Consider the following 14,342-nt stretch of genomic DNA (forward strand, 5'->3'; position numbering starts at 1 on the left):
CTAACTTTAGTATCGTGTAAAGATGACGTACTTTATGACTGACGGTTAAGGTGGAGGTGTAAGTATTTAAATGTGTTCAAAATAACGACAATGATCTCCGTTACATAGTGAGTATAATCATAATCACCAAGGAACGAGTATATCACGACGGATTCATTGAGAAATCGTGATCATGATCGTGAATGACTTGTTAAGTACTTTTACCGATAAACAAATTCTCGTAATAGGGGCAATTAAATTTAATACAAATACGAGTAAAACCAGTGGCTCTGTGAGCTCTAGAACTCACTCTATGGCTTAGCCATTTTGAGAAATTCTAAAATCGAAATCGGCAAAAAAATCTGTTTAAGTAATTATCCAACCTGCTCACCAAACTTCACGAGTAACGAAGACCTTCGCTTTCGCGCAGTCATATAAAATAATGACACTTAAAGGTCGCTTTAGTTAGCGATAAGGTCCGTAAGATCGCCAATAATTATCTCCATACACTTGGGACGACGAAGGAATATCTATTTTGAAACAAAATATAGGTACACATTCTTTCTCTGCTCATCGCTATTATTCTTTCTTATCTTAATATTGTAATACAAAGTAATGATAATGGTAGGTGTCAACCCTATACCGGTTTAACGACATAGACTAAATTATAACAAGATGGATCACTCGAGCAATTTGCACGGTTGCTCTTTTTGCGCGCATGCCCGTGCAGACGTTATTTAAGGGTTGCTGATCGGCATTCTTTCACTTTATTACACGAAGCCCTCATTCACAGTGAGCCCTTACTAAAGCTGTCGAAAAAATTTGCATTCTCCCACTTTTGCGTCCTAATTGGACCCGTAGGTACATTGAGTCTAGCCTTCAAAAGATGTGTTTATGACATCATAGGCTAGGGTAGGCCCTTTTAGGGCCACTCCACACCTAGCGTCTTTCGAGCGTCGGCGTCTCGTCGGCGTCTACAACTCTATGGCCCAACGTCGACGCGACGTCGACGCAACTGCGCAGCGACGTCATTTTCCATAGCGCTGACCGACGCCGACGCTCGAAAGACGCCAGATGTGGGGTGGCCCTTAGGAGTTGTAAAACTGAAATACAGCATAACAGACAAACATGAAACCTTTCCAAACCAAAATGATTCTGTTAAAGTAGATGAAAAAAGGAGTAGGAGTTTCATATGTACTGGCTTTAATTTCTTTGTATGTATTATAATTTCTTGCAGCAAAAACAAGTAACAAACATATATAAGTATATTTTTACTTCAATGTTCAAATGAGAGCTTTGATAGTTGGCAGCGCCTAGGTTCATGCGCCTCTTAACCGCGACTGGTTTCTCTGTAAATGGGCCATCTTTTTATTGTCATGCCCATGTCACATAGTGTAGCCTATATTTAGTGACGGACTACATTAACGCGACCTTCAGCGGGTTGTTAACGGACTTTGGCCACAATACAAGTTTTATAGGCATGAGATCCCGTTATTTTCAATACATTGCACATTTGGTTGTTTTTTATCACGTAAAAAAAGTTCCGTAGTCAACTAGAAACATATTTTTTTTAAAGCAGACATGCGGAGGTTGCCGCAATCCGTGCGTTGCTCTTAACCAATTGAGGTACCAGAACCTCGCAAATCTTTCTATTCCTTTGCGGAAGTTGCGGGTTCAAGCCCTGTCGGAGGCGTAACTTTTTCCATTTTTTCCTTTAATATAAAATTTAGAACTGGGAACAATTTAGTATGGATTTTTTTAATTCCATTTTATTTAAATTCTACTATTTTATGTCGAACTATACCGAACTCATCTTGATCGTCACTGATGAAATATCATTATTTAAATGCGTACCATAATTAATAGAAATAACAATAGGTCAGAAATTACTTGTAACGTCTAGACGTATTTAAATGACGTATCATAATTCATATCATATCACTCATTAATTACAAATTAATCGATTTATTTACAATATAATGGCTTGTTACATCGTGCGGTTAAAATGTTACTGATTTTATCTCAGTGGAAAATTATATATGTAACGACTTTCATGCAGTTTTCACCTATCAATAGTATTAGTATGATTCTTGAGGAAGGTTTAGGTGTAAGTATAATTTGTTATGGTTTACCCGTGCGAAGCCGGGGCGGTTCGCTAGTACCTATATAGTATGTCTTATAACTTTAAATATATATTTCGGCGATCTCGGAAACGGCCCTAACGATTTCGATGAAACTTGCTATATGGGGGTTTTCGGGCCTTCGGGGGCGAATAATCGATCTAGCTAGGTCTGATCTCTGGGAAAACGCGCATTTTTGAATTATTATGTTTTCCGAGCAAAGCGCGGTCTTCCAGATATTATATGTATATTATACACATAGATCATTAGTTAAGTATTAATTTGCAATGATTTCATCACATCTCTAATTATAGTGCTGAAATCATGCACTATCTCCAACAGGATGTTGTGATCGGAAACAACCTTTGTATCGTGCTTATACAGGGTGTTAGTAGGCGTAGGGTGCAATAGCCGATGTTACTGGCAAGGGTTTTTAATGTTTTATTTAAAGTGCTTTGAGGTAACTCCGAAAGCGAGGTAACTCCGAAAACGACATTTTGACCGATTGCTAATCACTACACCTTAAATATAAAACAAAATCCCCCGCCGCGTCTGTCTGTATGTAATATGTTCGCGATAAACTCAAAACCTACAGAACGGATTTTCATGCAGTGTATGGGGAACATACATTCATACATACAGATTACAGACAGACGTGGTGGGTGACTTTGTTTTAAAAGGTCCAAATTAAGAAAAGCACTAAAATCAGAATTTCATTTAAAGAGGTTCCGTAATTTCAATTATATTTTGGTATCAAGGGACCGGGACGGGACCAGACCTTTGGTGGTTTGGTTGGTGATAATTTAGGTTTCCCATCTACCCAGCGGGCTCAGCACGGTTCCATTTTTATCGACTATCACTATGCGCGTCCCTTTCGCACTTACGTACTTGTTAGAACGTGACAGGCATGGTGACAAGGGATAAAAACGCGACCGTGCTAAGCCGCCAGGTCCCAATTAAGTTTCACTGTATTGCTAGATGTTGTTAGGGAGTGAGGTGGTGATTGTAGTAAGATTGATTTTGGATCGTGCAATTTTTTGTTGGTATGATACAAATGAGTGTTGCTTGTTCTACGATTTATTGAAGCCTGAAGTATGTTTACGGAAAATATTTAATGAAATGCGATTGGCATGTGTGCGTGGCCCATGCACACATATAACTCATATAAGATTAATTTATTATCTTATAAGATTTATCTATTTATTAAACGGCTATACCAATAGTACATTGCGCAACGTGGGGGGTAAGTAAGTGAAATTTTCGAGACGAGGAATTAAAGACCCGAGTTAGCAATATTCTTAATTACGGCCTTTGTCCTTTAGTAAACCTGCATGAAATAAAATCTTTTTCGAGCAAGTGTGATGAAAAAGGAATTAGCAAAATAGAAGTCGCCAGAGGTCGGAGCGGCTTTAAATATATTTTTTATGATTTGAACTAATTTCTTAAAAGAAAACCTATTATATACCTACATGTTTTAGGGCACTTAGCTTTATCTTTATTTATTTTAGATTCTTAGCCAAGACGAGTAGATTGTGCGTATACGCACTTGTCCCATTTTTGTACATCCGGCATGTTATCTCCCGTCTATTGCCCGTCTGCTATATACACATAAACAACGATGCACCGTGACCCCACACACACACCATACACACACACACACAAACACATGACACTCATCACGCGAGTGATGCGTTCACGGCGCCTTTTTAAATATAATTAATTACACAAATAAACGATAATGTGTTTATTTTTAGATAACGGTTAATTTAATAAGAGGCGAAAAGTCGGTAGCAACTAGTTTTAAGAAAAGTACTAGCGAAACGGCAGGGTGCCTTCGAGTAAAGAATCGTTAAACTATATAATAATATAGGTGCGAAGAAAAAATAACTTAAAAACTCATTTTTGTATTCCCTATGGAGATATAGCTTTTTTTATTATGTCACTATACTCTATCTTTAAGTACATACTTAAATAAAAGTAAACAAATAATTTATAAATTATCGGGTAGTTATAACATTTATTGATTAACCAACCAAATACAAAACCACCTGGATCTGTCACTGAACGACCTGACTTTAACCTACATTATTTGATCGTGTAATGTTTTCATCTACCGTCAACTGGCTTAAGAAACCATTTGTGGGTAGATTTTGTTTACTCTTTTTTAAATACCTAAACATACAGAGTATAATTCATACGAATCAAGTAGGTTATAAATAAAATACTTGTTAAATGTCAAGGTATATATAAGTTTAAAAATGTTTATTTTTGATTATTATGATTTTCAATCGTGGCTGAATGCCGGATGGGTCTGTGCCTTCGATGCCTAACCAGTCAAAAATTTACAAAATGGCGGACGAATGTTTGACATGTCAAATGGCTGTCGTGAATTAACACCCTCGTTTGCAAAATTTCTTTTGCCCCTCTCGTCTGTGAGTGCATCCCACGTGCACACCTTGATTCGAGATAAGAGTTTCGTAATACGATAGCCTGCGACCCGGCTATCACCATGTCGCTATATTACGAAATAGCGATTCATATTTTATGGAACGCGGGAGAAGTCCACAAGTCGAAAGATTTGAGATCTGCACTTGTAAGACCGACATCGGGCATACTCGTTAAACCGTCGTCTTGGATTAGAATTAGAAAACGTTAAGCGTATTCTGAATATTACGATCATAGTATTCGATCATACTTTTTAGGGTTCCGTACCCCAATGGGTAATAACGGGACCCTATTACTAAGACTCCGCTGTCCGTCCATCTGTCGATAACAATAGATACACAGTTGAAATTTTCTGTTGCCGCTATAACAACAACTACTAAAAATAAAATAAAATAGTTATTTAAGTGGGGCTCCCATACAACAAACGTGATTTTATGGCGGTTTTTACCGTAATGGTACGGAACCTCTCGTGCGCGTGTCCGACTCTCCCTTGGCCGGTTTTTAGGGTTCCGTAGCCAAATGGCAAAAACCGGGACCCTTATGGATTCGTCATGTCTGTCTGTCTGTCTGTCCGTCCGTATGTCACAGCCACTTTTTTCCGAAACTATAAGAACTATACTGTTGAAACTTGGTAAGTAGATGTATTCTGTGAACCGCATTAAGATTTTCACACAAAAATAGAAAAAATCCCCAATAATTTTTGGGGGTTCCCCATACTTAGAACTGAAACTCAAAATTTTTTTTTATCAAACCCATACGTGTGGGGTATCTAAGGATAGGTCTTCAAAAATGATATTGAGGTTTCTAATATCATTTTTTTCTAAACTGAATAGTTTGCGCGAGAGACACTTCCAAAGTGGTAAAATGTGTGTCCCTTCCCTGTAACTTCTAAAATAAGAGAATGATACAACAAAAAAAAATATATGATGTACATTACCATGCAAATTTCCACCGAAAATTGGTTTGAACGAGATCTAGTAAGTAGTTTTTTTTATACGTCATAAATCGTAAACCGCAATTTTATTATGTTACTTGCTGCTACGGAACCCTTCATGGGCGAGTCCGAGTCGCACTTGGCCGCTTTTTTTTAGTTAGTCTAGTGTCCCACTGCTGGGCAAAAGTCTCCTCTCGTCTCCTCCACTCAACCCTGTCGTTTCTACTTTCCCGCCAATCCGGATAAAATGCGTTCAAGTCGTCCCGCCATCTTCTTTTCGGTCTGCCTGAACCCTGGCCTGCACCATCGATGGTCCTCCGTGGGTCCCACTCGGTAACCATTTTGGATCATAGGTACTACAGCCACAGAATAAATAATAGTACTAGGTACAGAAGATTCACTCTCTAACAAAACACGTCTGTTACGATTAGGACAGATATGGCCGCTTAGGTGGCGACAGCGCCACGCGCGGCTTATGGCTAGCCACCAAAATTGGTGTGGGACGGATGTACTTGTAGCTACCTGTTGCAAAGCGACGAAATCGCGGAGTGAGCCACGCCAGCTACAACTAAATATAAGGTCCATATTTGTCTGTCAATGTGGAATAACGTAACTTACCAAGGTTTTTTTTCTTTCCAGTGGAATACGTGGACACAGAATACAGCTTGTGGCTGACATGGTTCCTCATGCCAGTGGTGGTGACATTCCTCCTGCCAGCCGTCATCATAGTACTTATATACGTCAGCGCCATCATATTCCACCTCTACAGGCTCTACAGGTACGTCTACGAGAGACTACGGTAACGAGCAATTCTTGTATATTAATTTATATAATATCTGGGAGAGCGAGCTCTGCTCGGAAAATATATAAAAACTCAAAAATGCGCGTTTTCCCAGAGATAATACCTAGCTAGATCGAGTTATCGCCCCTCGAAAACCCCCATATAGCAAATTTCATCGAAATTGTTAGAGACGTTTACGAGATCCCCGAAGCAATCCTATTGTTTATTTATATATATTTATAAATAAACAATAGGATTGCTCGTTTAAAGGTATTAGATATATTTCGGGGATTTCGGAAACGTCTCTAACGATTTCGATTAAATTTGCTATATGGGGGTTTTCGGGGCGAAAAATTGATCTAGCTAGGTCTTATCTCTGAGAAAACGCGCATTTTTGAGGTTTTATATGTTTTCAGAGCAAAGCTCGCTCTCTCAGATATTCTCTACTTATGTATTAGGCGTCAAAACTGCATAAAATTTACGCACAACTGAAAAAGATAACTACGCAAGTCTACAAATAGTCGTATCTACAAATAAGCCGACTTTTTGCCGCGATATAGCATCGATACAGCGGCGATATAGTATCGATACAGTCGCGATATAGTCTGTCTGCCGCGGCACCCCCTTCCTGCACTCTTCCTAACGTATGTTGCACGAACCTGCATGCTTTGTGACACAAACAATAACAAGAGACAAAAAGAAAGTTGACAAGAGACAAAAAGAAAGTTGACAAGAGACACTAAAAGAAAAAGGCAACATACAATTTGACACTTAGCAGTAATAGCGATGTACATATTTTACATTAGTAGAGGGTCATGTGTTGTGGTAACTAAAGAATAGGCGCTGACTCAGCATAAATACTGCGGAGACCGCAGCGCTGATCTTCCGTCAGAACCTCAAATAACCCAAGTAATGAACGACCAGTGCAGCGCTAGTCAGTGTATGTATGAAATACGTATATATTTTTAGTAGCAATGCTAATCAATAAAGTCGCGAATGCATCGATGCAGAAGCGATGCTGAATTATAACGGACCATCGCATCATCGCGACAGTGGCGCGTTTGTATCGCTTCTGTCGCGCGTTGCAAATGCGACAACGGGCCACATTTGGGCCACATGCCGCGATGCAAAAAGCCGCCGTGTGCAACCTCCCTAAAATCGGCATACTCGTATATTATTCTAATTTTATTAACTTTAAACCTGCGAAGTTTAAATAAAGTTAAATTGTAAACATCAACACAAATACAACAAGAGCAAAACAATTAAAAGTTCACTTTGAATCAGGCATTAATTATTTCCAAATTATTATTCTCTTTATTAATCCGGTAGGTATCCGTAAATACATTAAATACTTACCAAACAACGTGATAACAACCTTTTTAAATTAACCGGCTTAATCTTAAGTTTACCTCAGATAGTGAAAATGATGCGTGACATAAACAAAAACATAATTAAATTAATCTTTAACGGAAAATAACACCTTTACAACAATTGATTAAATCATTTATGAGTATAGTGCAATTATTAAAATAAGCTCAAACGTTGATAAAATACAATGTTTCAGTTCTCCAAAGAGAAATGATTGTAATAGAGAGGTAAAGTCTAAGAAAAAATACGCCCCTTAGTTTGACATCCAAAACAGGTGGCGCTGTACTGCGCTATCTGAATTATCAAAAGTCAACTTTTGTCAATCAGAATTACCGCAAATTGTATGGAGCTGTACAGCGCCATCTTGTTTACCTGTTAAAATCGAATCGAAGCACGAAATTGTCCTAGATTTGACGCATCTTACTCAACCAATGTATCTTAATTTGATTTCTCTTAAGGTGTTTCCTTGATTATTTTATGTTTTTTTAAAGTAATTTTACTTCATGACATGATGCTTTAAAATACCTAAATTATCATAGGCTTAATACATTTGCGTGTATCAGTTGCGTGTATTTCCAGGATCAAATGCACTGGAAACACACTTTAAACTAAACGGTATACACTAACGCACAAAAAAAAATGTCTTTCAGAAATCAGGAAACATGCTAAACGAATCGTTAATAAGATAAAAACTTTATTTTTCTTAAGAATATTAAGTAACACGTATGTACATACATGATCAGAGCATGATGAGTTGTCAACACGTCTAGAGTGATTTCCTAAAGGTAACTTAGATAAAAATAATTGGATGAATCTCACAATTCTGCGCAAACCTAAGTCTCCTTCGCGTCCATACATACATACTACCTTTTAACACTTACTTTACTATAGAGTTCATATAGCAATAACCTTGGTTATTGCTATATGAACTCTACCACATTGTGTTAAGATTCATTATCGCTAGGCCGGACCACAGGTTTGACTTTGAACGTCTGGCGATAGAAAGGTCCGTGTCAAATTCATTATGGAAATTGGAGTAACTACCCAAAGGTGACAGATATGGTGATAAGTAGGTGATTTACCTCATGGAGACAATTTTAATAAACGTGATCAAGAGAAATGACTTGGATTGTATTTATTCAGATTATACAGGGTGGCTAAAAAATAACTGCATTCCTGTTGCCAGGGAGGTTTTGGGAGTATACTAAGCAATTTTTACTATAGGACCAACTCCGAACTTGCAAAAAAAAAAATTGTCTGTTTCATATATTTTGGCTGGTCCATTTTCTATGAGAGGGTAAAGTTTTTTTTCGCGATCGGGGTTGGTCACGTAGTTAAAGTTGCTGAGTATATAATCCCAAAACCTACCTGGAAACGGGAATGCAGTTATTTTTTAGCCACCATGTAAAGGTAAAATCTGTAAAAAGCTCCTGAGACGTAACCCGCCTGAAGTTATAAATAATGCACTTTTGCGTAAAGTTTTATTTAAGGTGCAATAGGGTCAGAGAACGGAATTTTTTAAAACTCCTAGCGCTTTTTTAGATCACAAAACGGTTGCAAAATTTTTTACAAACATGCCCCAGGATTATCCCCTGAAATTGACAAGTCTATATATTTATAATCAGGTTGCGGGTGGTGGATGGGGTCCAGAACGACTGGCGGCAGGCGGCGAGTCTCGCGGTCTGCGCGCTATGGGACGCCCACGGGTGGCTGTGGCATGGTAAGCATTCATCATCATCATAATATCAGCCATTTATCGCCCACTGCTGAGCATAGACCTCCCTTCTAGTACGCCACTTGTCCCGGAGTTAATCTCAAACAGAAGTGACCCGAAATTTTCCGGACGTCGTCCACCCAACGAGCCAACGGACGCCGGGCGTTTCTACCATCCGAAAGCGGCCAACATTCTGTTAACATTTTAGTCCACCTGCCATCACTCTGTATAGCAACATGTCCCGCCCATTTATATTGGTAAGCATTATACTATATTATCTAGACACGCAGGAGCGTGTCAAGCCAAGTTCAAAAGAAGAGAACCGGCGACGCAGCGGCCGTGTGTTATTACACGAACCATGTGGAGCCACTTTTGACCCCTACGTAACTCAAAAACTATTAAACATTAACATATGACATTTGGTTCATGGTTCCAAACCAGCAACAATTTTTTGAAGTGTTAGACAATAAATAAGCACACGAATCGTATACCTAACAAAAGAAAAAGAACCGTCATTATTTTGAAGATTCGTCACTAGTATTGAAAAAGTTCGAGAGGATCCCGAAGGAGTTTGTATTAAGAATTTCCAACCTCTATAGCCGAACCCAAAAAACTTTATATGACTATTTTAGGTCTACCGTTTAACTGAGGCGGTTTGTAAGAAGTTATTATAGAACTGGTTGAACGCTTGGCTGCACGAATCCCTATTACCTATGTAAAGTACATAAAAATGTAGTATATAAACTAGTTTCAGTCCCAAGACGCAGCGTTCTACTAGAAAATCACCGCGTAACTTATTTACCAACCGCCGCAGATAAAGTGCTAGATCTATAGTTTCTAAAGATGCCCAAGAACATCCTATAAAATCCTCCGGGTTCCTCTGGAACACGCTAATGAATCTGAAATACAAATAATTGTACGTTAAAACACATACACATTATTCATGTTCTCGTATTTAAATTACAATTTATTTTCAAAATATCCAGGTTACGAGATCCAAGGCATCGAAAACATTCCAAACGGGCCGTTCCTAGTGATCTACTACCACGGCGCGCTTCCCATCGACATGTATTACTTCACCGCTCGCATGCTCCTGTTCAAGAGATTGCACATACACACAGTAGCTGATCGGTTCATGTTTAAGATACCCGGTGAGTAGAAAAATTTGCTTGGAAAAGGGAACCCGCAGTGCGGGGGGTTCGTCGCTCTTTGAATACTCTTATATCTTGAAATAAAACTATTTATCGGATTAAATTCATTATACGCGATATAATCCGTTTAAATAGTTTTATTTCATGAATAACTATCGCGGTAACCGAATACAATATTAGTCTTACATTTGTTTACACCGTGGCCGACTTGTTCAAGATGAGTGCAGTCAGATACCTGGTGATCTACCCCTTTGGCTCCCTATGTGTTGTTCAAAAGGAACTTAAGAATAGTAGCTGATCATTTGATGTTCAAGTTACCACGTGAGTGCTAGAAAAGGAGCCATTTGTAAGAGGGAGCCCGCAAAGCGAGGCTGTGTCACACTTTAAACAGCCTTATATTTGTTAAGTTGTGCAGGACTACTATCGGCGTTTATTAGGTTTTTTAGGAATTATTCGATGCGGGCAACGCGATTGGATATAGAAACCCCCTAAGCGGGGATTCGTCCCTCTATTAGTTTAATACAAGAGTACTGCCAACATATTTCAGAGAATCAGAGCTCCATTGTGCGGGATTTAGTCGCATTTGTCAAGTGGCAAGAACTAGAAAAATATTCGCCAAACGTCACGCCAGTTTGGTTCACGAATGTAGAAGCCACGACCTGTCATGTTTTTACAAGGTTTTATTTAATTGGCCCTGTTAGTAGAGTTTGGCTACTGAAATGTTACACAAATGTTTGGCGGGAAATTCAAAAAATCTTGGGCTGGTTTCACTTTGTGTAGTAGGAATTATAGTTTTAATACTAGAAAATATTTTTGATTTTCTGTGCACACGTAAGGTACCTAAGGATTAGGGCTCCCGATATCCGTGCTACACGCCAACCCGTGCATCCGTGTTCTTAGCCCCGGCGGTGCTAAGCCTCCGAATTACACGAACCCGTCAAAATCCGTGCCCGTGTAGTGCGTTCGGATCCGGATTTGCGTTCGGCTCCAGATCTAGTTGTTGTTGTTGTTTTTCTTTTTGTTTTGCTTGTTATTGGTAATGTATTATTGTTCGTTATAAACTTTTCATTCTTCGCTCTTATAAAGAACGCGTCCGATCGTAACTATACGTCGAGAACGGGCCGGACCCTTGTATCCGTGGATCCGGACACACGGGTAACACGGGTACAGGGATCTTAATTACACGGATCCTAATTACCCGTTCCGAACGGGCCACAAATCCGGTTTCGTGTAGCACGAGAACGGGGCCCCGGCAACGGGTACCCGAAACCCGGACCCGACCGCGAGCCCTACTAAGGATATAAGTTAAATATACGTTGACGTGCACTCACAGTCAGCTCACATAATTTCTACCACTATGTAAAGTACAGTCAACGATAAACACATATGTTAGCACTTTTTCACCATACACCATTGTAAGAAGGCGAAAAATGAAATGTAGTGTAAATAAGACCTAGCTCGATAATACCGTTATATTAATCCATCGCCAAAAAAATACATAATTATAATATTGTTGTATTGTATTGTAGTTCGGGCGATTTTCCGCAACTCGACGTCTTGCGCCTATTTTGCGTGATAGGGGGTGGACTAGTCTTGCCAGCCCAGCTCCTCGAGGAATCCTATCAGACCTTTGATGTTGAGTAGGACCTCGGGGAGGTCACTCGGGGATCCGAGATGTTTTGCCCTGTATGGGGCCAATCCGCTGCATTCCAACACCACGTGAGAGGCTGTTTCTTCTTCCTCCATGCATCCACGGCATAGGGGACTGTCTGTGACACCTGTTATAAAAAGATGTTTGTTAAAAAGTCCATGACCTGTTATGACACTGGTTACCATACTCAGTCGAACCTTTCCTAGTTGAAGGAGCGCCCTTGTGAGCTTACCGTTCATGCTCGGCATGGCTTGCTTGGCCTGTCTGCATCCAGTTTGGTTTAGCCAGTGTTCTGTGTGTAGTTTCCCTGTACGTGCCAGCAGCATTGAGCGTACCTTACTAAACGGTATCGGGAGGATCGGTTCCGGGCCAATCGCCCCCGCACCCGATCCTTGTCTGGCGAGCTCGTCCGCGGCGTCGTTACCTCGGGATCCACTGTGTCCTTTGATCCATTGTAAGGTGATCTTATTGTTCTGACATACCTCCATTAGTCGTTCGTGGCATTCGTGTATAAGTTTGGATGTGACTATATGGCTTTTTAGGGCCATTAAGACTGCTCTACTGTCGGAGAGTATGCGGATGGAGGATCCTACTACCTTCCTTGCAGTGATGGCAGCCGCCGCGTTAATGATGCCCATGCACTCAGCCTGGAATACCGAGTTATGGGCTCCTAGCGGAGTGGTGATTGACATGTTCAGGTCTTCTGAAAAGGTTCCAGAGCCTGATCCGCTGTCTGTTTTGGACCCATCAGTGAAGATTCTCAGCTCCCGGGGATTGAGTCCTTCGTAGTTGTCGTCCTCAAATAATTGTATTTTGTACCTTTTGTCAAAGATGGCTTGTTTGTGAATTCGATCCGTGCCCGCCATGAGCACTGGAAATTCGCTGTATACTTTTTCCAGGCATGCTGTGTGAAGAGCTCCTGTGGTGTTAGACCATATATTGAGGGTTCGTAACCTTACCGCTGAGAGACTGGCCTCTTGTTGTATGTGTAGGTGCAGCGGTGAAAGGTTTAGCATGACCTCCATGGCTGCAGTCGGAGTGGACCTCGTGCAGCCAGTGGTGGCCGAGCATGCGAGCCTCTGGAGTCTTTGTAGCTTGTCTCGTACGTTGCCTAGGTTTGTTCTTGGCCACCAAACCAGAGCACCGTAACAGAGTAGGGGGCGGATTATAGTCTTATAGAGCCAAAGGGTAATTTTCGGGTTGAGTCCCCACCTCCTACCAATCATCCTTCTGCACTGCCAGAAGACTACTCCCGCCTTGTCTATGCGTTTGTTGATGTGATTGTTCCAGTTGAGTTTACTGTCGAGCGTTAGCCCTAAGTACTTAACTTCATCGGTCAGCTGTAGCTCAGTCTGGAAAAGTGTTGGTCTGGTAAAGTTGCCAAGTGCCCTTTTATTGGTGAACATTACCATTTCTGTTTTGGTGGGGTTAACTGATAGGTCAAAATCTCTACACCAGCGTTCTACGATCCGAAGAGCTGCCTGGGTGAGGTCGCATACTGTACTGGCAAATTTACCCGATATTAATATTGCCAGATCATCAGCGTAGCCTATTGTGTAGAAGTGTTCCTCGTTCAGTTTGGTTATGAGGTTGTTGACTACTAGGTTCCACAACAGAGGTGACAGAACTCCCCCTTGAGGGCATCCTCGCACCGCCGCTACGGCCTGCGGTTCACCTACATACCTTATTGTCCTTTGATTTAGCATGTTCATGATCCACTTTACTAGTCCGGGTTCAGCGCCGTGGCTTTCCAAGGCGTTCCCTATACTGGAAAAGTGAGTCTTGTCAAAAGCGCCCTCTATGTCAATGAAAGTGCCGAGGCACATTTCTTTGCCGTGGATGGCCCTCTCAATGCGGCTTACAACCATGTGTAGAGCCGACTCCGTAGATTTACCTGAGCTGTACGCGTGCTGGTTGTTGTGCATCGGTATGTTCTTTAGCGCTCGGTCCCTCAGGTCCCTGTCGCACAGTTTTTCCAAGGTCTTCAGCAGGAATGATGTGAGACTGATGGGCCTAAAGGATTTGGCAGCTGTGTAGTCGTTCTTACCTGGTTTAGGTATGAATACCACATTTACATCTCTCCATCTCCTGGGCACGTACCCCCAGGCTAGGCAGGCTGCCATGATGTCGGTCAGGGTTTCCTGGATGAGTCCTAGACCCCACTGTAGGAGAGCGGGGAAGATCCCATCCGGACCAGCC

General features: G+C 40.9%; 1 protein-coding gene across 1 annotated transcript in view; it reads left to right on the forward strand.

The window, feature by feature from the left end:
• LOC134800855 (DGAT1/2-independent enzyme synthesizing storage lipids) overlaps positions 1-14,342 on the forward strand; it is a 45,587-nt gene that overhangs the window by 21,074 nt on the left and 10,171 nt on the right. Inside the window, exons 2-4 of the mRNA XM_063773412.1 lie at positions 6,118-6,256; positions 9,253-9,347; positions 10,328-10,492. Of these exons, the coding sequence (XP_063629482.1) occupies positions 6,118-6,256; positions 9,253-9,347; positions 10,328-10,492 (399 nt within the window). The remainder of the gene's footprint in view (positions 1-6,117; positions 6,257-9,252; positions 9,348-10,327; positions 10,493-14,342) is intronic.

The sequence above is a fragment of the Cydia splendana genome, chromosome 20 (assembly GCF_910591565.1).
Source record: "Cydia splendana chromosome 20, ilCydSple1.2, whole genome shotgun sequence".
NCBI lineage: Eukaryota > Metazoa > Arthropoda > Insecta > Lepidoptera > Tortricidae > Cydia > Cydia splendana.